General features: G+C 55.1%; 1 protein-coding gene across 6 annotated transcripts in view; it reads left to right on the forward strand.

The window, feature by feature from the left end:
- Positions 1-22,981, forward strand: part of ZFPM1 (zinc finger protein, FOG family member 1) — a 119,362-nt gene that overhangs the window by 87,175 nt on the left and 9,206 nt on the right. For 5 of the 6 annotated variants that reach the window (XM_077830831.1, XM_077830829.1, XM_077830827.1 and 2 more), the window contains one exon: positions 13,540-13,673. The exons of the other annotated variant lie outside the window; for it this stretch is intronic. In XM_077830831.1, the coding sequence (XP_077686957.1) occupies positions 13,540-13,673 (134 nt within the window). The remainder of the gene's footprint in view (positions 1-13,539; positions 13,674-22,981) is intronic. 6 annotated transcript variants of the gene reach the window in all.

A 22,981-nucleotide genomic window follows, 5' to 3' on the forward strand; every position in this document is an offset into this window, starting at 1 on the left:
GGGATACAGTGTAAAGTTCCCTCTATCTCCGGATTCCAGGAGGGAATTCATTAGCAGATTTCTTTTTGAGGCCTAAGAATATAAATACGCAGAATCTGAACGGTCTTGTTTTTTCCTCTGCCGTGCTGGAGGGGAAGAAATGGAATCCTAGATGCAGCGTGTTCTGGAAGTAACGTAATACAGCATTGTTTGCCTGCGTTTTATGGATACTTCCTCTGGTGCTGTTTGCATAGCAGAGCTCAGGCAGCTGCAAAGCCGTGTGGTGTGAACGAGAACCGTGGGGAAATGGTTCTTCGCAGAGGCCAGACATATGCCTGTGAGTCTGACATGGCCAAGAAGGAGTGGGGATCCCAGCCATTCCGAAACACTAGAGGGGGGTGTGTTCTGAGCGCTGGCCTGGGAGTTCCCTGCCATTCACTGTGTGATCTTGGGAGGAGAGCTACTGCTTTTCTGTGCCTCAGTTTCCCCATCTCTGACATGGGGGTTGGTACTGCTCTGCCTCACAGGAGGCTGGGAGGAGAAGTGAGCTAGTGTTTGGAAAGTGAAACGTTACCAGCCAAAAACCCTTTGTCACTAAACCAAGCCCAGGTTGCTAAGTGACCGCAGAGCAATTACCCGCCGCGTCACTTCTCAAACCCACGCACCTAACTGACTGAAGACAAAGCCAAATGCATCTGAATCCAGCTCAGCACCGGGCAAGCACCCTAGAAGAGTCCTATAGACACCCGCTCTCCTTCCTATACTTACACCTAGAATGGATCCCCCCCGGTGATGGCTGACTCCTACCAGCAGGCCACGGTGGGAGAAGCTGGGGCATGCTGGGCACTGTTGTGCTGGGTTCCTGGCACTGCCAGGGCTTTTGTTGGCGAGGGACAAGCTGTGGCACAGTTCTGCTTCAAATCCCCGGAACTTTGTGGCTGCAGCCTGAGATTCCTCCCACTGATCCAACCCTGAATTTGCAATAACTACAGACTAGAACAAAGTGATCAGAGCTGCTAATGACTTCGGAGGCGCTAATCCCTCGGGTGCTGCTCCGACACGACTGCACCTGGAATATTTCATATGTTTCCAGCTGCTGCGCTGCCATGAGGATTCTGACAAACTGGCCAGAGCTCAGAGAAGTGCGATAAAATGACCCTGCAGCTGGAGGGAGGGACTGCAGTGAAATCTGTACAGCCTGGCTCCAAGATGGCTAAAATGGGGGAGAGGCTAAGACCATTCTTCAAATATTAGCAGGGTGGGGAGGAATTATTGAGTGGTGGATTGGGGTGGGGCTAGGGGATCGGGGGTGAGTCTGAGGCTTTGTCTTCACTGCCAAGAAAAGGCCTGGCTGCTATCTTTTGTACTCATCCGGCGCCCATCACCATGGGATCTGAGCCTCACGATATTTCGTGGATTTATTCTCACCACAGCCCAGGGGAGTCAGGGCAGTTATCCCCCTTGTACAGATGGGGAACTGAGGGATGAAGTGACCCTGCCCTAGAGTCACATGGGAGAGCAAAGACTTGAAGATGGGTTTTCCAGGTAACCACTGGACCAGCCTTCCACGCCTTGTCTCTGCTTAGATTTTACCCAAGGGAAGTGATGGAAGCCCCATTCCTTAGACCACTCGTAAACTAGGCACTGCTACCAAGTGGAGCAGAGCTGAGCTGGGGATCAGGAGAGTTGGGTTCTCATCCTGGCTCTGGCAGTGACCTTGGGCAAATCGTTTTGCCTCTGTTTCCCTTCCCACCTCCTGTCTGTTTGTACTGGCAGCTCTTTGGGGCAGGGACTGTCTCCTACCATGTCTCCTACTGTCTCCTACAACCCCCAGCATTCAGGGGCCCTGCTCTCTCTTAGGGCACTACCATAATACAAATAAACAGAGAGGGCCAACCACTCAGGGAATGCGTGCTCAAAAGCAGGCCTGGCCTGGTGGGGGCATGGTGGAGATTCAAGCAGCTCGTTCCATCTCTGATTTACATGGTTCTTCTCTGTAGCTGCCTCCAGCCAAAAATCTTAAAGGTGACTTTTAATCCACAATTAACTTTTCCAAGCCAGGTCTTCTGCAGGCCTCCGTGGCTGCGTCACGTGAGAGCATGGGGGCTGAGCATCTTTGCAGGTACCATTAAGAAGGCCTGCTTGACACATGGCTTGGAGGCGGAGGCTGGGAACTGCTTGGTTTCGGACTCCGGGGAGAGGGCAGGCGAACTTTGTTTCAGGCTGCTCCCAAGTCTGTCGTCGTCTCTCCTTCCTCCCTTTCTCCTCTCTTCATGCTGCCTCCCACCTTTCTCGCGCCTCCTGCATTTCCACCCGCCACCCCCATAAGGTGATCGAGACGCTCCAGTGAGCTGCTGCGGGATCTGGACAGCTGTGCCTTGCCCTGGCACTTCCGATGCCGGCCCGTCGCGCCCGGCCTTTCGGCTCTGTCAGCCGGGAGTGAGCGGGCCTGGATTTCTAGTCTCCAGCCCGGCTCGCTGTGGGCAAGCTTACGGTATGGCTTGACCTGAGCTAGGTGAGGGACAGCCCTTGAGTTCTCGCTCGAGCTAACAGTGCAGTGAAGAGAAGCCCGCTGAGACACTTGGGTGGCGAGTCTTCATTCCTCAGTGGTCGTCGTCGTCGTCGTCTCGGTTTTGCTGCTGGGATTTGCTGTGAATTTCAGCCACCTGGATGCGTGAACCTGGCGCATGAGTTAGCAGTGTCGTTAACGCCCCCCCGCCCCGCTGCCCAAGCCGGGAATGCGCCTTGCCTGTGCAAACAGAGGGGCAGGCAGAGCTCTTCATGCGCAGCTCTGCATTGGCGGTCAGTGGCCCAGAGCACATCGCTGGTCTCGGCCATATGCCCGCGTGGCCATCGCTCTGTGGCAACCAACCACCACCCTGCAGGGAAGGAGCAGGACACATGGGACCCACAGGCCATGGGCAGTTGGGGATAATGGTCCCTGGTAGAGGGAAATATTGACCTGGCTGTGGCATGAACTCCAGCGTTCCTGCGTGCACCTCACACCACTTTGCTGCGGCCGTCAGCACGTCTGGCCTGCCTGCTTGCCCGCTAATTGGCGAGCTGCGTGCAGGGTCATCCACTCGCCCCCCTGCACCCCCAGTTGCCATTGGCAAGGGCAGACGGTGCGCGGCCGGCTGGTGCAGGCTGCACTATTTTCGTCCCTTGTGTCTGGAACGGTTGCCTTTTATCAGTGGCTGTGTGTTTTCTCTGCTGGGGATTGATACACAGAAGATGGAGTGCTCTGACATGGAAAGTGTCAGGCCGGCGCTCTTATCTCAGAGACATGGTCTCCTGACCCAAACGCCACTGATTAGCCCGTGAGACGTGGGGACAGGCTGGGGGAAAAGAAGGAGAGAGGCTGGTGGGGGTGGGGGCCAAGGAAGGGAGGTGGCTGTTGGGCACCAAATCAGCTCCTTTTCCAAACTGGCCAGGAATGCTGCATAACCCCCGGGCCCGTCCAAGCTGTCTAGGTGTCACCGATTTCCCCTGAAGTTTCCTACAGGAGGAAGCTGCTCGAATGAGAAACGTACGCAAGGAACCAACTCCCCCCATCCCGGCCTGAAAAATACAGCGCCACCTTATCGCTGCAGGGATTCCTGTCTGCAGCTGGGCCAGCAAAAGGCAAGCTCCTTGGGCCAAACCATTGGGGCCGTACTGGCGGCCAGATCCCTGCACCCCAGAGCTCCTCAGCAGGGGTCCCTCCCACAGGAGGCCCCGTCCCAGCCTCCCTCCACAGCGTGTTGTTCCTTCGCTCCTGCTGGAAGCCCAAGGACTCTCTCTGGAGCTCAGGGGCGGGGGCATGGCAGGAGCATGGCCTGAGTTAAAGACTCCAGGGTTTAAACCCGGGGGTATCTCTAATGAGCAGGGTAGCTGCTCTCTGGCTGGCCCCTGGGAGGTTGACTGAGGAAATGGGCTCACGGTCCTGTCGGGTGTCCTGACCCTGTATACAGCAGCTCCACTTGTTGGGATTTTTAACAGCTTCAGGCCTGGCCCTGGGGTTTGGATTTTGGCAGTATCAGGCTATTAACCCTTGTCTTTTGGACAAGTTCCTACAAGCCTGGGAAACACAGGGCTCAGTGGGCATGCCAGCCCTTCCTGTACAAGTAGGGATTCACGGCAGTGCCAGGTGCTGTGTACGAGCTGTGGGCCAGCTTCTGTAACGTGTTGGGAATCATTTCAGGGGGAAGATGCCATACAAATGTGAGTCGTTCTTTGGGTAACAAAGTCCAAGGGCTGAAGTAGGCGGAAAGTCCAGATACCCGGCACTGGGCTCAGCCCTTGGTGATGCCTTCAGTGGAAGAGCCGAGCGAAATCTGCCGGGAGGCTCAGTGTATGTTCTCCATCGCCTTCAGTACCGTGCTTTCCAGCTGCCGTCTCGGGCAGTGTTTAGTTTGGAGGGACCGCCAGGTCAGCCACCTGCTCTCTGAGCTGCAGACCTCACCCTTGGAACAGGGTCTCTGCCCCTCCAGAGCCAGGCAAGGTTGCGCTCTTGTTGCCCCGGGAATAGTCACATGAGAGTGACGCTGTCCCTTTCCCAGAGCTAGAGGTGCTCTCTGGAGCACAGCCAGCCCTTCTGGAGCCCCACAGCAGGGCCTGGGCCCTCTTGGGCTGGTGCCTCCGTTCAGCACCCTGCCCCGTAGCTCAAACGCTGCACGTCTCTGCAATGATCCTCTTAACGCGGGGCTTGCGGCTGGCTCAGAGAATTCCCTGCGTAGCGGCAGGTCTCGTGCCGGGGCAGAGCGGGCAAATCCCCTGCATGCACTGGGGCAGGCCCTTCCTGGGGGGGCGGGGGGGTTTACTTTGTACGCTGGGAAATGGGAACTCTGAGCCCAGCTCTGTTGCTCCAGGGCAGTAACAGAAGCTGCTGGTGCAGCATCACTCTGTGCCCACGTGCCTCTGAGAAATGCAAATCTTGCCACCAAAGGGAAGTGGGGCTGGGGGCAGGGAGGCCGGCAGGGTGGGCTTGGACGCTCTCCGAGAGGACGTGAGGGAGAAAGGGGATGGGACTGATCGGAGGAAGGAGACATATGCTTGGCTGCTGTTTTCTCATCAGAGTCCATAAGGTTTAATGGAGGAGACCCTAGGGAAGGTGGCCATTGAGTAATCCCCAATCAGGCCCTGTTCTGTCCAGTTTTATAGGCAGTGTCCTGGCAGCGGGTTTCGTTTGGGAGCTGATAGGGTGTCTAACCCCTCCAACCACCCCTTTATTCCTCACCCGTGGCTTTTCAGTTATCTCAGCATGACCTCTTCTCCCCCTCCGGTGCTGGCTGCATTTTGCCCTCTCCACAGTGGTACCCAAAAGTCAAACTGGTCAGGAATTAGTCGACAACCCTTCCCCATCCACCCCCGGGGCTGAAAATACTGAGCCATCAAAACTGAAACGTTTCCCAGGAATGTCTCTGTTGAGACCAAACTTTTGGTGGGAAGCTTTCTCACGTCCAGGTCAAAACGAGAGAGACCCCAGAACCGCGGCATAGTCTTGTGCTCTCTGGCCCAAGGAAAGTTTAATTATTTATACAAAGCAGAACAGCTTGAAACTGAGAGTGCTGCTGAATCAGGCAGAGCAGGGATTGGAGCTGGGTCTCTCCCACATCCCCTGCAAATGCCCTAACTGCCAGGCTGTCGGTGGGGCTCTTCCATTGCCAGCCCTGGGGTGTTTCTCTGCTGCATACCTCTGAGCTGGTTCGACAGGTGCAGAATTTCTTTGCTTAATCTGACCTTGGCACCCAAGCTCACTCCATTGATGTAAGAGGGGCTCTTTCTGGCCTGCCCAGAGCATGAGGGGACCAGTGCGCAGCTGGTGGTTCATCTCCAGTGAATCAAGGGTACGGTGTGAGGAGCAGAAGCTCTGCCTTTAAGACAGCGTCGTAGGCAGGTATACTGCACCTTTCACCCTGTGCATTTTCCTCTGCTGGGAAACTTGTAGAAGATCTGCCCTGATGGGCCGGAGCCAGTGCTGTGTCCCTCCCCCCACACGCCCCCCACGCGCTCCAAGTCTTTTCTTCAAGGGGAGCACGTTCACATTTGCTTCTCTGGATGCGAACCCTGCCCCTGCTTTCTGGCCGGGATTAGATCAGCGAAGGGAAGGGTCCTGGCTCTGCCAGACCGGGTTTGCTGTGTTTCCAGATGGCAGAAATCTTGTGAGACCATCCGATTCCCCTCCACCCCCCAAGATTTCCACCATTTGGGGTCTGCAGCACAGGGGTTTCAGTCCTGCCAACCCCTAGGTATGATTCTGGCTGGAACCCAAGCCCCAGCCCTTAGCCTGATCCAAATGGGTTCAGAGTCTCCCCCGCTCCTCCCTCGCCCCGCTCCTTGGCCCATCTCTGATTGGAAGGGACAGTGGATTCGGTTGCTTTTCCCTCCCTGTTCCTGCTGGGTTTTGTTCCCTTTTCTCAGTATCCCAGTACTGGAGAGGGGGAGAAGGGTATGTGGGAGGAGTAGCTCCCACTGTACATAGCATCTGCCCTTCAGAGTCCTTCATGCTCCTCTGGGAGCCAGGGATTAGATGGGCGGGTAGCTGCCGCCTCCGCCCTTCTCACCTTCAAGAGCGGGGAAATAAAGCAGGGTTTGTGTCAAAGCAGCAAAGCCAATTGAGCTTTTCAAAGGCTCATTAAAAGCAAGGGGTCCCATGTGGCCGGTGGCTCCCGGGGGAGGAGAGGCCAGGAGATCTGCTTCCTCTGCTCTCTCCCCTTGTCCTTCTGCCTCTTCTTACCAGAGAGATGTGGCCTTGTTCTGTCCCCCCCTAATCCTCTTGTCCCAGAGTGAGGCTGGTTTGTAATGGTACCTAAGGAGGCCCAGTGTGCAGGGACATGCTAATGGGACATGGGACGGGCAGCACCATCACTGTGTTAATTTCCAAAGTCAGGATAAAGCCTAAGATACAAATGTAGCCTGAGTCCCTTTGGTTTCTAGGAGGATAATGTTTGAAAGAAGCATTAGCTAGTCGTGCACAGAACAGAGTCAGGACTCCTGGGTCCTATACCCGCCACTGCCAGCCACGTTGTGTGAGCTGAAGCAATGGACCGTCCTGCACTGAACTATGGAGGAAACAAGCGAGGGTCTGGCTTAGGACCTGTCTGGCATCTCTGCTGACATCACCTCTTCTGCCAACGGCTTGCGGGTAGAGGGTGTTCGGCTCGCGCCTTCTGGGCTGATCCCATGCTTCAGAGGGAGAGAGATCTCTCGGATCAGAGCCACCCTCGGGGAGAAAAGTGGAGAGAGCAGACCTAGAAGATTCTCTGACAGCTACAGGAAAGATGCTTCTGACCCCCCAGCCCCACCCCAAAAGAGGAGCCAATCAGCCAGTCACCCCCATGCTGGAGGCTATATTTAACCCCACCCCCAGAAAGCAAAGTCACACCCAGCCATAAAGCATCTGAAGAGGGGCTTCCTTCTGCTAAAGCTCACTCCTAGTGAGCGGTCAGAGCAGAAGGGAGCAGGGGTGGGGTGATTTAGGGAGGTAGCCCCACATGGACTGGGGGCTGCGAAATAGAACTGGGGGTGGTTTTCTTGTCACAGGCTCCAGTGGCCGGCCAGGAAGGCAGCTTTGGACTGATTTGATCCATGGGAGCACAAGCCAAAGGGCCAGCCTAGGCACCAGGGACCTCACCGAGCAATCACATTGAAAGGACACACCAGTGGTGACGGCATGGGAGCTGCCTGGTGACTGCTGCTGCCCTTGAGGCCTGGAGGAGTGGGAGCCCAAACCACCTTCCCATACAGTGGGGATGGTGATACCGCCCTCCCAGCAGCACTGTGTGCGAGGCTCTCGGACACCACAATGGTTAGAGCCTGGGTAGGCCCCAGGCGGAAACAGCACCTCTGCTCTTTTGCAAGGTTTGTAGATCACAGAGATGAAACCTAGAAGGAGGCAGCTGAGTCTGGTGTGGACCGAGGACCAGCTGAGGTTAATCAGCCCCTCCTAGCCAGGCATTCCCTCATGGGTGATGCCCCGTGCTGCCATAATTCTCCTGAAATAACCCCAGCACTGAGGATACAGACATTGAGCTGCCAACACCCTGAGTGCAGAGAGGCCCGCTGGGTAATAAACCCCTCATCAGGCTCTGAGCTGTCCAGCCGGCATATTATTTTTGCCTCATGGTGTTTCTAATTCTAAAGCAACTTGCCTTCAGACAAGCACTGCCTCCTCCCCTTGGCCTGCCAGATCCCATGGCTGGGCTGAATTTCCAGTGGGGCGGATGATGCCATCAAAAGACATGATAGATTGGAGAGGGAGAGGCAGAGCCAGGCAGGAAGAGGAGCTGGAAGGTAACGGAGACCTCCCCAACACTGAGTGTCTTTTAATAGCTGAGAGGGAGCGCAGACAAATCTCGGTCCAGAATGTTTCAACATTCAACTCTGCATTAGGCCGATCCAGGGCCAGAACATCAAGGCCAGGTTGTGGGAGTTGGGCATACAAACACCTGACGTGGGTTTACAAGTGGCTCTGAGTGTGTGTTCGTGCTGTATTTGCATATGCAAATTAGGTATGCCTAAATGTATGTATAATTGCGAGTCCCTAACTTTGAAAATCCGGCCAACGTGGTCTATGGAGTCTCTGTGATTTCCCCCCCCCCCCCTCGGGTTTATTGCAATTGGAAAGTCCCTCTTTACTGAGTGTAAAGCCCGTTTTAGGAAAGCAGGAGGTGAAGAGTACATTGCTGCGAGCAGTGACTGGAGTTGCTCCTTAGCTCAAACAATACAGGCTTAGATTTTCATCTCTGAAGATCAGAGGCTTCAAACCCAGCTGAGGGCCCAGCCATGAAGAGGGGGCTGGGATCAGTCTAAATAAATGATAAATCGTGGGAAGATTCCTGGTAGCAGCGAGGAATACGAGTTTCTCTGCATTGTGCACACAGTGATGCTACCCTCCCAGGAAGATGACCTTATTGTTCTATTCTCTTTGGTGGGCGCTCAACTTTGGGTATCTTATTCAGGCCGTCCTGATCCCACGGACAATATAGCAGAGCTGTTCTGTACCTCTCCTGACATAGTAAGTGTTCAGAGGCCGGAATCACTGCCTTTCCTCCCACCACCTCCTGGATAATGTGCATGGGTGTTCAGAGTGAAATGAGCGATTTGATTTCACTGACAGTCACCAGCCCATGTCACGGACAGGCCAGGCTGGGCTGCAGCCAGGTCAGCTTCACGAGAGGGCAGCCTGCATGTACAGCAGTCTTTTCAATAAGCCTTGGGACACCGGGGACGTTTCTGAAGAAAGCAAAAGTTGTGCCAATGTTTAAAAAGAGTAAACAGGATGCCCCAGATAATTATAGGCCTGTCAGCCCGACATTGATCCGTGCAAGATAATGGAGCAGCTGATATGGGACTCAATTCCCATAAAGAATTAAAGGAAGGAATGCCAATCAACATGGGTTTGGGGAAAATAGATCCTGTCCAACTGGATATCTTTTTTTTGAAGAGATTACAAGTATGATTGATAAAGACATAGTGGTGATGTAATGTACTTAGAGTTCTGTAAGGCATTTGACTTGGTACCCAGGACATTTTGAAAAAACGGGAATGATCTGAAATTAACATGGCATAGATTAAATAGACTAAAAACTGGCTAACTGATAGGTCTCGAAGTGTAATTATAAACAAGGAAATATCGAGAACGGGTGTGTTGCTAGTGGAGTCCTGCAGGGATTGGTGCTTGGCTACTTAACATTTTTATCAGTGACCTGGAAGAAAACAAAAAATCATCACTGATAAAGTTTGCAGTGGTAAATAACGAATGGGACAGGCCACTGATGAAGAGCGATTTGGATCGCTTGCTAAGCTGGGCTCAGGCAAACAATAGGTGTTTTAATACGGGTAAATGTCAATGTCCACATCTAGGAACAAAGGGTGTTGGCCATACTTACAGGGTTGGGGACTTTATCCTGGGAAGCAGTGACTCCGAAAAAGAGTTGGAAGTCATAGTGAATAATCTGCTGAATGTGTGGTGCTGTGGCCAAAAGAGCGAATGCGATCCTTGAAGGTATAAACAGGGGAATCTCGAGAAGGAGCAGAGAGGTTATGTTACCGCTCTATTGGGCGCTCGTGCAATGGCTGCTGGAACACTCTGTCCAGTTCTGGTGCTCACCATTCAAGAAGGACGTTGTTAAATTGGAGAGGGTTCAGAGAAGAGCCACAAGAATGATTACAGGAGTTAGCTTAACAAAGAGAAGGTGAAGGGGTGACTTGACCGTCTGTAAGTACCTACGTAGGGAACAAATATATGATAATAGGCTCTTCAGTCTAGCAGAGAAAGATCTAACAGGCTCCAACTGTTGGAAGTTGAAGCCAGACAAATTTAGACTGGAAATAAGGTGTACATTTTTAACAGTGAAAGTAACTAGTCTTTGGAACAACTTACCAAGAGTTGTGGTGGATTCTCCATCGCTGGCCATTTTTAAAACCAGATCGGCTGTTTTTCTGAAAGCTCAGCTCTGGGAATTATTTTGGGAAGGTTCTGTGGCCTGTGCTTGGCAGGAAGTCAGACTAGATGATCACAATGGTCCCGTCTGGCCTTGGACTCTATGAATCTCTCTCTGGTTCTCTCTGCAGGTTTTCTGGGGATGCAATAGCTGTCTTCTTTCCACTGGCGTCTTCACTTTAACCCTGCTGAGTGGGGTGATGGGGCCTCCATTTAGCACACATTTGAGTGTTGGTTCGCTGCCATCTTATCTGCACTTGGAAAGACAAAAGCGCAGTTAAAACATTTTAGAGCAGCCTTCATAGTGTATTTAAATGTTATCTAACGCATTAAACCTAGAAGCTTATCAGATCATCAAGGCCATTAAGCCCTGAAGCTGCCTCGACTTAGGGTTCCCGGAAGTGAAGTGGCTCCTACAGCCTTCCCTGTGATGGAATGCCGGCGCGTGATGGAAGAGGCTTTTCACTCCATGCTCTGCCATGGATGCAGAGACATGAGCACCTGGGCACAGCCTCTTTCATGGTGAGAGGCATCGACTTAGTGCAAATCAATGTGCTCTGTGGAGTTAGATTTGAAGGATGCTGTCGAAAAACAGGCCGATAGGAGAGACCGAGTCCCACCAAGAACCATGACCCTGTAGGGCACGCTTTCCTGACCCTAGCAGGAGATCCCTGCTCAGAGGTCCAGAGGAAGGCGTAAAGCAAAGCAAACCCACGCTCTCTGATAATGTGCCCCAGGTGGAAATGATTTCATAGAGTCAGAAAAAATGTCAGGCTGGAAGGGGCCTAGAGAGGTCATCAAGTCCAGCCCCCTGCGTTGAGGCAGGACCAAGTAAACTTAGATCATCCCTGGCAGGTGTCTGTCCAAGCAGTTCTTAAAAACCTCCAATGATGGGGATTCCCCAGCCTCCCTTGGAAGCCTGTTCCAGAGCTTAACTCCCCTTAGAGTTAGAAAGGTTTTCCTGATATGTAACCTAAATCTCCCTTACTGCAAATTAAGCCCATTACTTCTTGCCCTGCCTTCCGTGGACCCGGGGAACAACTGGTCCCTGTCCACTGCATAACAGCCCTTACGGTATTTGGAGACTGTTCTCCACTCCGTCTTCTTTTCCCGAGACTAAACTTGCCCAGTTTTTTAAACCTTTCTTCAGAGGTGCTCAGGGTTTCCAAATCTTTTATTATTTTTGTTGCTCTCCTCTGGACTCTCCAATTTGTCCACATCTTTGCTCAAGTCAGGCACCCAGAACTGGACACAGGACTCCAGCTGAGGCCTCCCCAGTGTCGAGTAGAGTAGGACCATCACCTCCCATGACTTACATACAACATGCCTGGTAATACACCCCAGAATGATAGTAGCCTTTTTTCACAACGGCATCACCTTGTTGACTGGTATTCAATTTGTAATTCACTGTAACCCCCAGATCCTTTCCAGCAGTATTCCTGCCTGGCCAGTTAGCCCCCATTTTGTTGGTGTGCGTTTGATTTTTTCCTTCCTAAGTGAAGTACTTTGCACTTTTCTGTAGTACGTTTCATCCGGTTGATTTTGGACCAATTTTCTTATTTGTCCAGGTCATTTTGAACTCTAATCCTGTCCTCCAAAGTGCTAGCAACCCCTCCCACCTTGGTGTCAGCTGCAGATTTTATAAGTTGTATTCTCCACTCTGTTATCGAAGTCATGAATGAAAATACTGAATAGTACCAGATCCAGGACTGACCCCTGCAGGACCCCAACCCCAAATATGTACTGATCAGTCTGATCCGCTGCATGTAAGCGTGAGTCCCTGCATTTACACATATAATCCCTCCCTAGAACCTGGGCTGCCTCCTAAATTTAAAGCAGTTCCCTGCTGTCGCCCTGAGTGGAAAGATGTTTCTGGTTCTCTTCTTCCTGCCCATCACTGGCTGGAGCAGCCGTGGAAGCACTCGGGAAGAGGCCTGGCTACATAGCACTGTTTGCCTTGGGCTGGTACTAGACCGAGAATTATTACAGCTCTGCCATTATTGTGCTAGCAAAGACGGGGGCACTGCCGTAGACTGGCCTCAGGTGTCCTTACTGCCGGGTGACGTCGTCCTGCTCACGTCTGCACACCACAGTGGTTAAAAATGCCAATCGCCCGTCTGCACTAGGGGCCACCCTGGCTAGCGCCAACTGGCTCAAAAGTCGCACTGTCGACCAGGCCTTTCGGACCTGACCTTGCCTGATGCTTTGTGCCCTGGCAGCAGCACCGGGCTGAGCTGTGCACACCTGGTGCGGCTGCTGACGAGACAACAAAACTACTTAAAGAGTCTTGACTTCTGCATCAACGCACCTTCCGCTGTTGCCCACCACTACACCCCCAGCTCCTATCCTCCAGTGCTGCCACTTATCTGCATCCACCCCTGCTCATCTTGTCGTGCCTTCCTGTGTGCGTTCAGCCTTCGCTTGAATCCCTTGATTTCAGCTCCACCCTCCCCATGTGTGTGCGATCTCTCCCTCTTCCAAAGTCATCCTGGTCCCTGTGACCAACCCAGTCCCCTCCGCTCCAGCTGCTGAATTGCAAAGGGCAGTTTGCCTTGGACCCAGAGGATATTTCTGTCCCCGTCTGCCCCCAGCTGTGCAGAACGCAAGCACTGTTGGGTTTTGTGCATTTCTATTTGTAGCAGCTGCGTATCCATGTGACACTCGTTGCCTCCCTCAGCCACACCTAGTTAGTCCCTAGACCTTTCCCGAGGGAATTGATATGTCGCTCAGATTGGAAGAGTACGCAGTGCCTGGTAAACAGGAAGTGCGGCTAGGTCCGTGCAGCAAAGCACCCAGAAGTTGATCCTTCTCTGAACCAGCAGAGAATCTCTTGACTCCACCAAACTGACCTGGAAATCTCCTGCAAACAGGCTCTGACGCTCACCTGCTTCCTGATGGGCTGCAGATCCCATGAGAAGTCGGTTACTTGTGTGTATGTAAATCGGCGAGCAAAGGTCTGACTTTGTTCCTGTTTAACTGGGACCATTTGTAGTCTGGAAGGCGTGCAGCGCTCTTAGGTTGGGCTTGGCTTTGACGGGTTACTGCCATGCCCTTTGAATGCTGCCGGCTGTCGTGGGGCAGCAGGGTGAATCCAGGCCCCTCGTTCACCCTCCTCTTGTCCTCTCTCTCCCTAGATGAGCTGGAGCTGGTCGTGCTGGAGGGGGAGAGCAGAGTGCGTGCTAGGCGGAGCCTGCCAGAGGGATTGTCCTGGGGGCCGTACGCAGGGAATATCCACAGCGAGCCGGCTTCTCTGGGGCAGAGCGAGACGGTAAGAACCACTCTGTGCTCCCATTGTTTGGGTCCCATGCAGGCAGTTTGGGCAAGGTCTTCCAGGGCCTCTGTCCCTACCAAGAAGGACTAGCTCTGTCTCCTCCATGGAAGAACCACCCCTCGCGGCCTTACAGCAGCACTCCAGGGGTTTCCTTTTCCCCCCTTCCCCAAACAAAAAATCCCATGAAACATTGTCTTACCCATGAACAGTCTCTGCATGGCTGTCGTCAATCTCACATGCTGTAATTCAGGGTTTCAGCCAATGGGAACTTTCAATCATTGTTTTAATTTTTTTTTTTTTAATCAAACACTTTTCCCCACCAAGAAATCTAGGAAAAGCCAGCTCTGCCCAGGAGCTCCTGGCAGCTCCCCATTCTGCATGCAGTCCGCTAGACCCTCTCTAGGGAGAGGCCATTGTAACTGTCAATACGCCGTCAGCTAAGGGGTGCCAGCGAATTCTCTCCTGTTTGCTTATTTAAAATGGTGGTGGAAATGGGAAGTAATTGGGATGTAAATCTCTTCCAAAGAGGAGGGGTCGGAAGGGAAAAGAGTGAGAGTTACAGGCAGGAGGAGTTAGTTGGCTCCAGATCTAGACTCTGGCAGGAATTTCCCTCCCTACCACAATTTATGCACTGGGGATGTGATGTTCCTCAGTGACTGACTCCGCTGGTATCTCCCTCCGCTCACACGCGCACACCCATCCCCTGGAGAAGCAACGTGGCTGATTTGCGCTTCAGTCTTCTGTGGTGATGGACAGTGCCTGGAAGATGTCTTCTTGTGGGGCATCGGTCGCCTCTTTGGAAGCCTTTCTTGCAAGGTTTGGTGCTAGCTGGGGCTGGCCAGCAATGTGGCCGTGGCAATGAGATTACTTGTCACTCACTTTGGCGGGCTCTTGAGAATTGCTCTGTCCCTCTGTGAGTGACCTAAAGGGGTTAACTTCTCACGCACACACACCCCTTGAGAAAAGGCCTGGCCCAGTGCACAGGTCCGGTCAAGATGATGGATGGGGTGCGTTTGTTCTTGCTGATAAACCGTTACCACAAAGCCCTCCTGGTTCCGACCCCAAGCTGCAGTTTGGCACAAGGCCTAAGGTTTGCTTTTCCCACCGCACCGGCTGTCTCCGAGGCTTGTGCCTGCCTGAATCCCTTTTTCCCCAGTCCCTTCCAAACACCTTGGTGTAATTATAACACAAAGCCGAGGCCCCAGTTCCCTGGTGCCGAAATGTGGCCGTCCATGTGTGGGACGCGAGCTGCCATCTCTCCTGTTCCGTTCATCTCATTAATGCAGGGCTATATCACAGCAGCACCAGGCTTTAGAAGTGCGTTGATTAACAGACCTGTGATCTCTTTTGAAATCCCCACTGGAGCTTCCTACCTGCTGGGCTTAATTTCTGAATCCACCACTGTCAGTTGTACAGAGACCCAAGCCAAGCTTGCTCCGCCCTGTTGTCTCTCACTGTGCGTCATCCCCCCCCCGTCCCCCGTCCCCCCCCATTTTACTAACCCTCATCACAGATGTACAGTGAGGGAGCATTTCTTCTCTCTGCCCTTTGCTCTGCAGTACTCTTGGTCGGACAAGTGACGTTGTGATCATCCTGGCCAATTCCATAGGATTGTAGATCTTCCAGCCACGGCACAAACTTTTAGTAGTCTGCTTGGAAGCTCTGTCCGCACTTGCAGAATATGCCAAAGGCTTCCTTTAGGGTCTTGGGGACATCGGGGAAGGAAAGGCCCCAGGATCAGAGCAGCGCCCCTGGGATTCGCCGGCTCCTGCAGATGACCACTATCCGTTGTTGCCTCCCATTCTTCAGCACGGGTCCAGATTCTGCAGGTGCCCTTGGCGCTTCGTAGGCTGGCAAACCTACAGATCCCTGCCCCCAGGAACCTACGCCTGTCTAGACCTGGGGGAATGTTGCAGAAGTGGCTCCCCAGCGCTCATTCACCTTTTCAAGGGCTGTGGCTGTCTCAGCCCCTGGTGCTCTCGCTCTCCGAGAGTAGCCACTGGTAGGCGTGTGCGCTGCCTTCTCACACCAGGCTGCCACAGATGCAGGGAGAGGGGGGACTAGCCGGAGGGGCACACCGGGAAACGTATCTGGCATTGGTGTGTGCCCGGAGGGAGCCAGGGGACCAGTGGGTGGGAGCTTCCTCTGCAGGTTTTCCCCTCCTGCTCTTTTAAAATGCCCCGGGCAAAGCTGCACAACAGGGCACCCACCCAGAATTCCCAAAGGGCTCAGTGATCGGCACACAGCTCCCAGTGAGGGTGCCACGGTGCGTCCCCGCAGCAGGGCTCTCAGCAGCACACGGCCCATTCACCGTGTCGGGCCTCTCTGCACACTTGGGAGCATCGGCCACCCCAGCCCTGCAAATACACAATTGCGAGGTACTCGAAGTTCCGTTCATCCAATCAGGAAACTGAAATGGTGCCGTGTGACCTACGGCCGGGCGGAACTGTTCCCATTTCAAATAGCAACTGCTGGAGCCTCGCAGTGAAGTTTGTGAGACGATGTGGTTTTTCCATTGGACATGTGTCCAGTAGCTGCCAGTGAAGCTCATGGGAGCTGAGCCAGGCAATTCACACAAAAAATGGAGGGCCAAAGTCAACAAAGAGATTGCCCCATTCTGGCCCAGGGGAGGGTCGGAGCAGCAGGGATGACTGTAGGAGAACCTGGGATGCTTTGGTAACATACTCTTCTTGTCTCGTATATGGAATCTCGTGGTCCATATTTTCAAGCAAATGCATGCATAACTGCCGGTTGAAGTTGCACATCCAGCGACTGTTATTGTGTGTGCATTGTCGTGGTGCACGTCTCTGACAGCGCAGGGCTTCTCTTCCCATCTGATGGAGCCAAGAGAGCCAGCGTTGAAAGGTTACTGGGGAGAGGGATGATCCTAATAAAGGTGATAGGGTACAGGGATGCAGAGCACTCTGTGGGTGTGGGCTGCAAATTCTAATCCTGCCCCTGCCACTGACTCAGAGGGTGACCTCGGTTATGTCACTTCTCTGCCTCAGTTTCCCCAGGACTAATATTGAGATGATGCCCTTGACCTGCCCCCATCAGAGTGCAATGTCTGAAGCTTTATGTATAGCTCCATGGATGGATGGTGCAACGAGTGTGTAAGGTATCATAAATACACATGGTGTGTGAGATGCGGGGGAGGGCGAGAGAGTCTCTGTAGCAGTTACGTGCTTTAATTAACCAAGCCAGGCCCCCTGGCTGTTAGTTACGAGGCTGAGCTGGGGAGCCTGTGGCTGTCGCGGTCCCCGTGGTACCCGTGTGCCCGGCCAGACTCTGCCCACTTTAGTGGACTGGCAGAGCCACCTGCCCAGCTCGCGCAGTACTAGAGGTGCCTTTCTGCTGTGGGGGGGTGATTCTGGTAGCCCCGGGAGAGCCGAGCCCTGCACTGGGCGCATGGTGAGGAGCAGCACAGAACCGCCGATGGGGGGCGGGTAGGAACATCCCGGTGAGTCACAGACGGCTGCATCAACCAGTCGGGGGCAGCACTGGTGACTCCAAGGGGGCCGTGTTCCCCTCTCCTCTCTGGAAGATGCATCTGCAGCTTTGGCCATTAGGCCGGGGAAGGCTGGTGGTTGGGAGACACAAATGGGAGCAGATTGGCAGACCTGGCATCAAGCCAGTGCCTCCAGGCCCCTGTCCCGAGTGTGCTCCATTCAGCCACTCGTTATTTTGCCTGCATGGTGCCCACCGTCTGCCAGGAGCTTACAGGCTCTGGGGGCTGGCAGCCTAAGAAGTATCAGCCTTTCTCCATGGACTGGGAGGACCAGGGGACAAGCCAGCTTGGAAGTGGGGTGCACAGTAGTGGATAAGCTAGCAGGAATGGCTTGGCTTTCCCCCACCCCGGCCTCCTCTGATCCAGACAAGCTGCTGTGACGAGATGCCCTTGCTGCGGGATTGGGAGCCTGCTCCCAAGCCCGGGTGAAACCTGCCCAGCGAGGCACCTGGCAGTGCCGTCTGTGTCCCTCACTGCCCAGCCTGGCTCACTGGCAGCTCAGCCACTCCTCCGCAGGAAGGCGGATTCCCAGCTTACAGAGACAGCGCCATCTCCAGCAGGATGGGCTGAGGCGACAGCTGTGCCCTCGATGGATTTCCCTCCCAGCCCTGGCCCGACGCTGCGGGGGCTTGGCCAGGCCCCAGCTGAACTTGTAGCCCGACTATATCTTCAGAAGCTGGGAGGGGGCAGCGGGATCGTCCAGAACTTTAAGGTTCTTGCAAGAAATATTGGGACAAAGCGTCTTGGCTGTGTCTCTCTCTCTCTCTCTCTCTCTTTTTTAGCTCAGGCCCTGTTTATCTTTGCTGAATTAAATCCTTGATTAACCCTTATCTCTCCATTTCAGCGGCTATCTCTCCTTTGGCGCCGTATGTCCAGACACCCGGTACAGGATGATTGATTCCTTAAAGATATGCGCGGCTTTTCGGATACTTCATTTATTGTCTAAATATTTTTGCTCCCATTTCAGCAGCTCCCTTATCGAGCCGTGTTGATGATTTCCAGCCCTGCTTTTCTCTGCCGCTCGCCTCCCTTCCTATCTCTGCCCAGAGAACTGAGGAAGGAATCGCAGCTCCATCCCTGATAGCAACTATCGCCCTTCAGTCACTTTTCCTTTGTTGTTTTTGAGGAGGGGGGAGGAAGAACAAGGCATGGCCTCCCCGGAGCATCTGGTTACAGGCTGCCATCCTGCCCTGGGACAAGCCGCGAGGCCTGGCTTGTCCGTCGGGCTCTGATTATGGTGCCCGACCTGCGGGAAGGCTGCTGGGATGACATCACCAAGGGGCGCCTTTGCTGGAGTGCACTTCCACGGGTTTCTTTGTCCGATGGGCCTTGGGAACTCCAGGCCAGCCACGTTTCTGGGGCAGCCTGCGCTGATGCTTGAACTGACATCCAAACAGCAAGCGCTCTTCAGAAGGACTCCCTGCTCCCCTCTCCTTGCTGCTGGAGGTGCACCACAAGCCGTCTCCACCGGCACCGTCGCTGGCCAGGGCCGTCCGCTCAAGCTGTGCAAAGTGCAGCCCGGGCCAGCCCAACTTTCCACCTGATAATGCGAACACCGAGCTGTGCTACGGACATGGGGCTTTTTGCCTGTCGATCTCCAGCAGCTGTACAAAGGAGGTCAGCGACAGCTGTAAAATGGGGAAACTGAGGCACAGAACAGGGCAGTGACTTCTCCAGAATCGGCCAGTGGCAGTGATGGGACTAGAACCCAGTTCCCCGGAGTCCCAGGCCAGTGCTCGATCCATTAGGTGACACTGCCTCCCCTCCGGCGCTAACGGGACAGGGCTCTCCCTTAGCAGGGCAAAGTGAAGTCCTGTGCCTTGTCACTGCCAAGTAACCAGCCTGGCTCACAGCCCCCCTGGAGAGGAACCCAGCTAGGGAGGGGCGGCCCGCTACCCCCATAGATAAAAGCCCTGGCATGTCTCCACTGCTCGAGTTATTCCTCTGCCTGGAGGCACAAGGAATCCAGGTGTCCCACACTGCTTATGACCCCTGTGCAGCAGCCCTGCAGGGCCGGCTCATGGGCCACCTCTATTCGGTCAAGAGGTCTGCATCACGGTGCCACCCAGCCGTCTGAGTCTGGCAGGGGGTTGGATCTAAGCCTGGACTCTGCTCCCCCACCAGGCAATGGGGGCACGGACTCCCAGGGACCCCCGAGAATGTTGCTGGCCCTGTTGGGCACGGGGGTGTCGTGACTATTGCCTGGACCCAGTGCCCGTGAACCACAGAGCTGCCCAGCCCAGCTCTGGGGGCTCACCGGGCTGCTTGCTGTAACAGGGCCTGGGCCGGCCTCGCCTGCATCTTTATTCTCCTCTTCCTCCCCCACCCAGCTGCCTCCGTGCCCCAAAGCCCTGGGCAGCCTCCACCCAAAGTTAATGGCTAACTGGCGGGGCCGGTCCCTGCCCCCGGGGTGCCTTCTGGTGTCTGAGTGGCGGAGCAAGGGGTCGGTGCTGCCCCAGATAAAGCTCTGCCAGCGGATGCAGCGCAGATAGGGTTTCTGATGGTTATCGGGGCCGGTTCAGAATCTAGACACTGATCTCATTGTTAAGAGAAAAACAAGGAGGGTTGTGAGAGCCACCGGGCAGCTGGGGGGGGACCGAGACACAGCATGGCGCTGTGACGGGGGTAGGGTGACCAGATGTCCCGATTTTATAGGGACAGTCCCAATATTTGGGGCTTTTTCTTATCTAGGTGCCTATTACCCCCACCCCCTGTCCCAATTATTCACCCTTGCTATCTGGTCACCCTAGACGGGGGCATGTGAAGGGGGAGCCATGCCAGGTGGCCAGCACTCATCAGTCAGAGGGGACTTGGGGCCTCGCTCCTCCCCAATCCCTCCCCAGCATTGTGCCAGGACATAAAGGGAGACCGGGCCTGAGCTGAGCCCTGCTGAATTTGGGGGGATGGGGGTGCAGGAAGGGGATGAGCCATTGAATTTGGCTGCAGTTCGACCAAACCAGTGTAAATGTGGGGGCGGAGGGGACTTCTCACAGGCAGGGGCTGCTCCTTGAACTAGCCCGTTCCCCTCGGTTCTGTATGTGCATGGCTGGTGCTTGGTCCCTCGGCAGCGGGGGTCACTTTGTGTGGGAGTATGGGGAGTAGTTCGTTATTGTAGGGTTACTTGGGAGCCGGGGTCGGAGGCTTACTGGGCTGGGCCACAGGGGTCGGTTTGGGGTCACTGGGCCGGACTGTAGGGGACGGTTTGGGGTCAGAGGGTCACGGAGCCAGTTTGGGGAGGAGGGTGGCCCAGGTCACGGGGGCCAGAGGGGGGCTGGGCTGGGTCCTGGGGGCCAATTTGGGGTTCCTGGGCTGGGCTTCAGGGATCAGTTTGCGGTTGAAGGGTTGCTGGGCCAGGCCACAGGGGCTGGTTTGGGGTTGGATGGTCGCTGGGCCAGGCCGAGGGTGCTGGTTTGGGTCAGAGGGTTCCTGGGCTGGGCCGTGGGGGCCGGTTGGGGATCGGAGGGTCGCTGGGCCAGGCTGTGGGGGCCCAAGTGGGGTCAGAGGGATAGCTCAGTGGTTTGAGCATTGGCCCACTAAACCCAGGGTTGTGAGTTCAATCCTTGAGCGGGCCGTGTAAGGATCTGGGGCAAAAATTGGGGATTAGTCCTGCTTTGAGCAGAGGGTTGGACTAGTGACCTCCTGAGGTCCCTTCCAACCCTCAGATTCTATGAGTCCGTTGCCCAATACTGGCAGTGACCCCCCTCCTCCCCCCCCATTTCCATACCCCGACCCGCCTCTCTGACCTTGGATTGCTCCAGGCATTACTTCTTTTTTTTTTTTTGGAAAAATATATGCAAAAAATTAGGATCCTTTCTGCACCATCAGCAAAAACCGTGTGTGCGTGTCTGTGTGTGTGTGTTTTTATCACGCTGGGAGCACTCTGCTCCTTGCGGTGATAAGGCCCAAACCGACCCAGCCTGTCAGTCGGAGTGTAAGGGTTTAGAAATATTGGGACGAATAATTAGATTTCATATCGTTACCGCAGCAGCCATCGAAGGATCAGGCAGATTTATTTTTTTCCCCCTCCTCTGCTTATTAATATTCATTAGAGACGCATGAAGGCAGAGCTGGTCTGAGGCCAGTCCCGAGCGGGGAGAGGGAGGCGGATACTGCTGAAGCCCTGACGCTTCTCCAGAGGGGGTGCACCCCAGGTGCTCGGGCCTCTTTCTTTCCCCTTCCAGAGGAGCTCCCCTTCTCTTTGTAAGCCCCCCGCCCTTCCCCAAGGGACACGACTCTTGCGGTGTGTGTTCGTGCTCTTCCCCTCCTGCACTGTCCTGGTGCTCACGCCACCGGTGGCCCAGCGTGGGAGCCAGCCAACCGGGTCCGGGACGATGCCACGAACCGGTCACCTGGGAGAAGCTGGTGTGTAACTGGTGGGGTGAATAAAGCTGGACTGGAAACTTGTGGGTCACTGGAGATGGGGCATCCCTGTGTCCCTCTGCCCATGCCTGACCCTGCTTTAAGCCCACTGTCATGGGTGGGAGGGCGCTCCTTGGAACACTGCCAACTAGCTCTGGGGGTAGGGGTCCCGCGTGTCCTGCTGGGCCTTGTTTCTGTGCACAGAGGTGGTGTCTTGGGCATGTTTAATCAGCGAGGGGTCAGCGTGACCCAACCACGTCTCCCCCATGCCCATGATGGCAGGGGGCGGGTTCTACAAGGCAGATGGCTGCCCCCCTGTCACAGCAGAGGGGAGGCATCGGCCCCGGTGCTTCATGGTCTGCTGTTGCCACCACGTGGTCTGTGCAAACGTTATCTCTCCCCCGTCAGATTTACAAGGCCGCGGCACTGCGTGGCATGTGAACCCGGTGCCCGTCGCTGTCTCCACAGGGATGCGGAGTTCTCTGTGCTGCCCACCCCTGCTAGCATCCTGCTAACACCAGGACAAGCGAAGACAATCCCTCCCTTCTCCATTCCCCTTCCTCCCTGCCCCCGTCACTGGCGCTCCGCCGAGGCCAGGGGTGATGCGAGTGTTTCCTGCGTAGGGGGCGTGCGGGATTGTTAGACCCCGAGTTAAGCAGGAGAGGAAATAACATGCTTGTCAGCGCGAGTGCAGAGCACACCAGCAGCGTGTGGGGCCCGAGGGGCGGCTGGCCAGCGGCCTGGCCGGCACACCACCGTATTGCTGATGCCGTAATGGCAATGGGCCAGGGGGAGGGGTTGATGTGTATCCATGTGCAGCACAGCTGGGTCATGCACGGACATACGTGAAGAGCTTTGAGGCCCCGGGCTCACCTCGTGGGACAATCAGCAGGGCTGGCTCTGGGGAACGGAGCTGAGGTCGATCAAAGGGGAGGGGTTCCCCTGCCGCTCTGTGGGGAGGGCGCTGCTGGGAGCTGAGCCAGGAGAGCGGGGCCGAGAGGAGCCTGCTGACCGAGTGGAACGAGGGCGCCGGTGGGGGACTCGGGGTGGGGGCTCCACCCTTCAGTGCTGGGGCTGTGCTGATCCAATGCTCTGAGGCTCCTGCAACACGAGAGGACCCCAAGGACTCCCAGGCCCCGCACATCTGTCCCTGTGTGATGCTGCGGCAGCGACTGGCCGATGCAAATGCTGCGCCGTTGCTGAGTGGTGACCTGGGCTGGTGCCTGGCTGCATCTTCGTACCCAGAATGGCTTCAGACCCAGCTACTCGGGGCAGGGCGGGGTGGGGATCCCAAAGGTCCGGAGAACGGAGGGGCCTGGGTCAGGAGTGACTCTCGGGGATCGGTGCCATTCGGCCCCCAGACAAGAGGAGCTCAGTGGGGGGCAGCGTGCATGCGAGAGCTCCCCCTAGGGCTGAGTTCTGCAGCAAGTGGCATGTA

Source organism: Eretmochelys imbricata, chromosome 12 (genome assembly GCF_965152235.1).
Source record: "Eretmochelys imbricata isolate rEreImb1 chromosome 12, rEreImb1.hap1, whole genome shotgun sequence".
Taxonomy (NCBI): domain Eukaryota; kingdom Metazoa; phylum Chordata; order Testudines; family Cheloniidae; genus Eretmochelys; species Eretmochelys imbricata.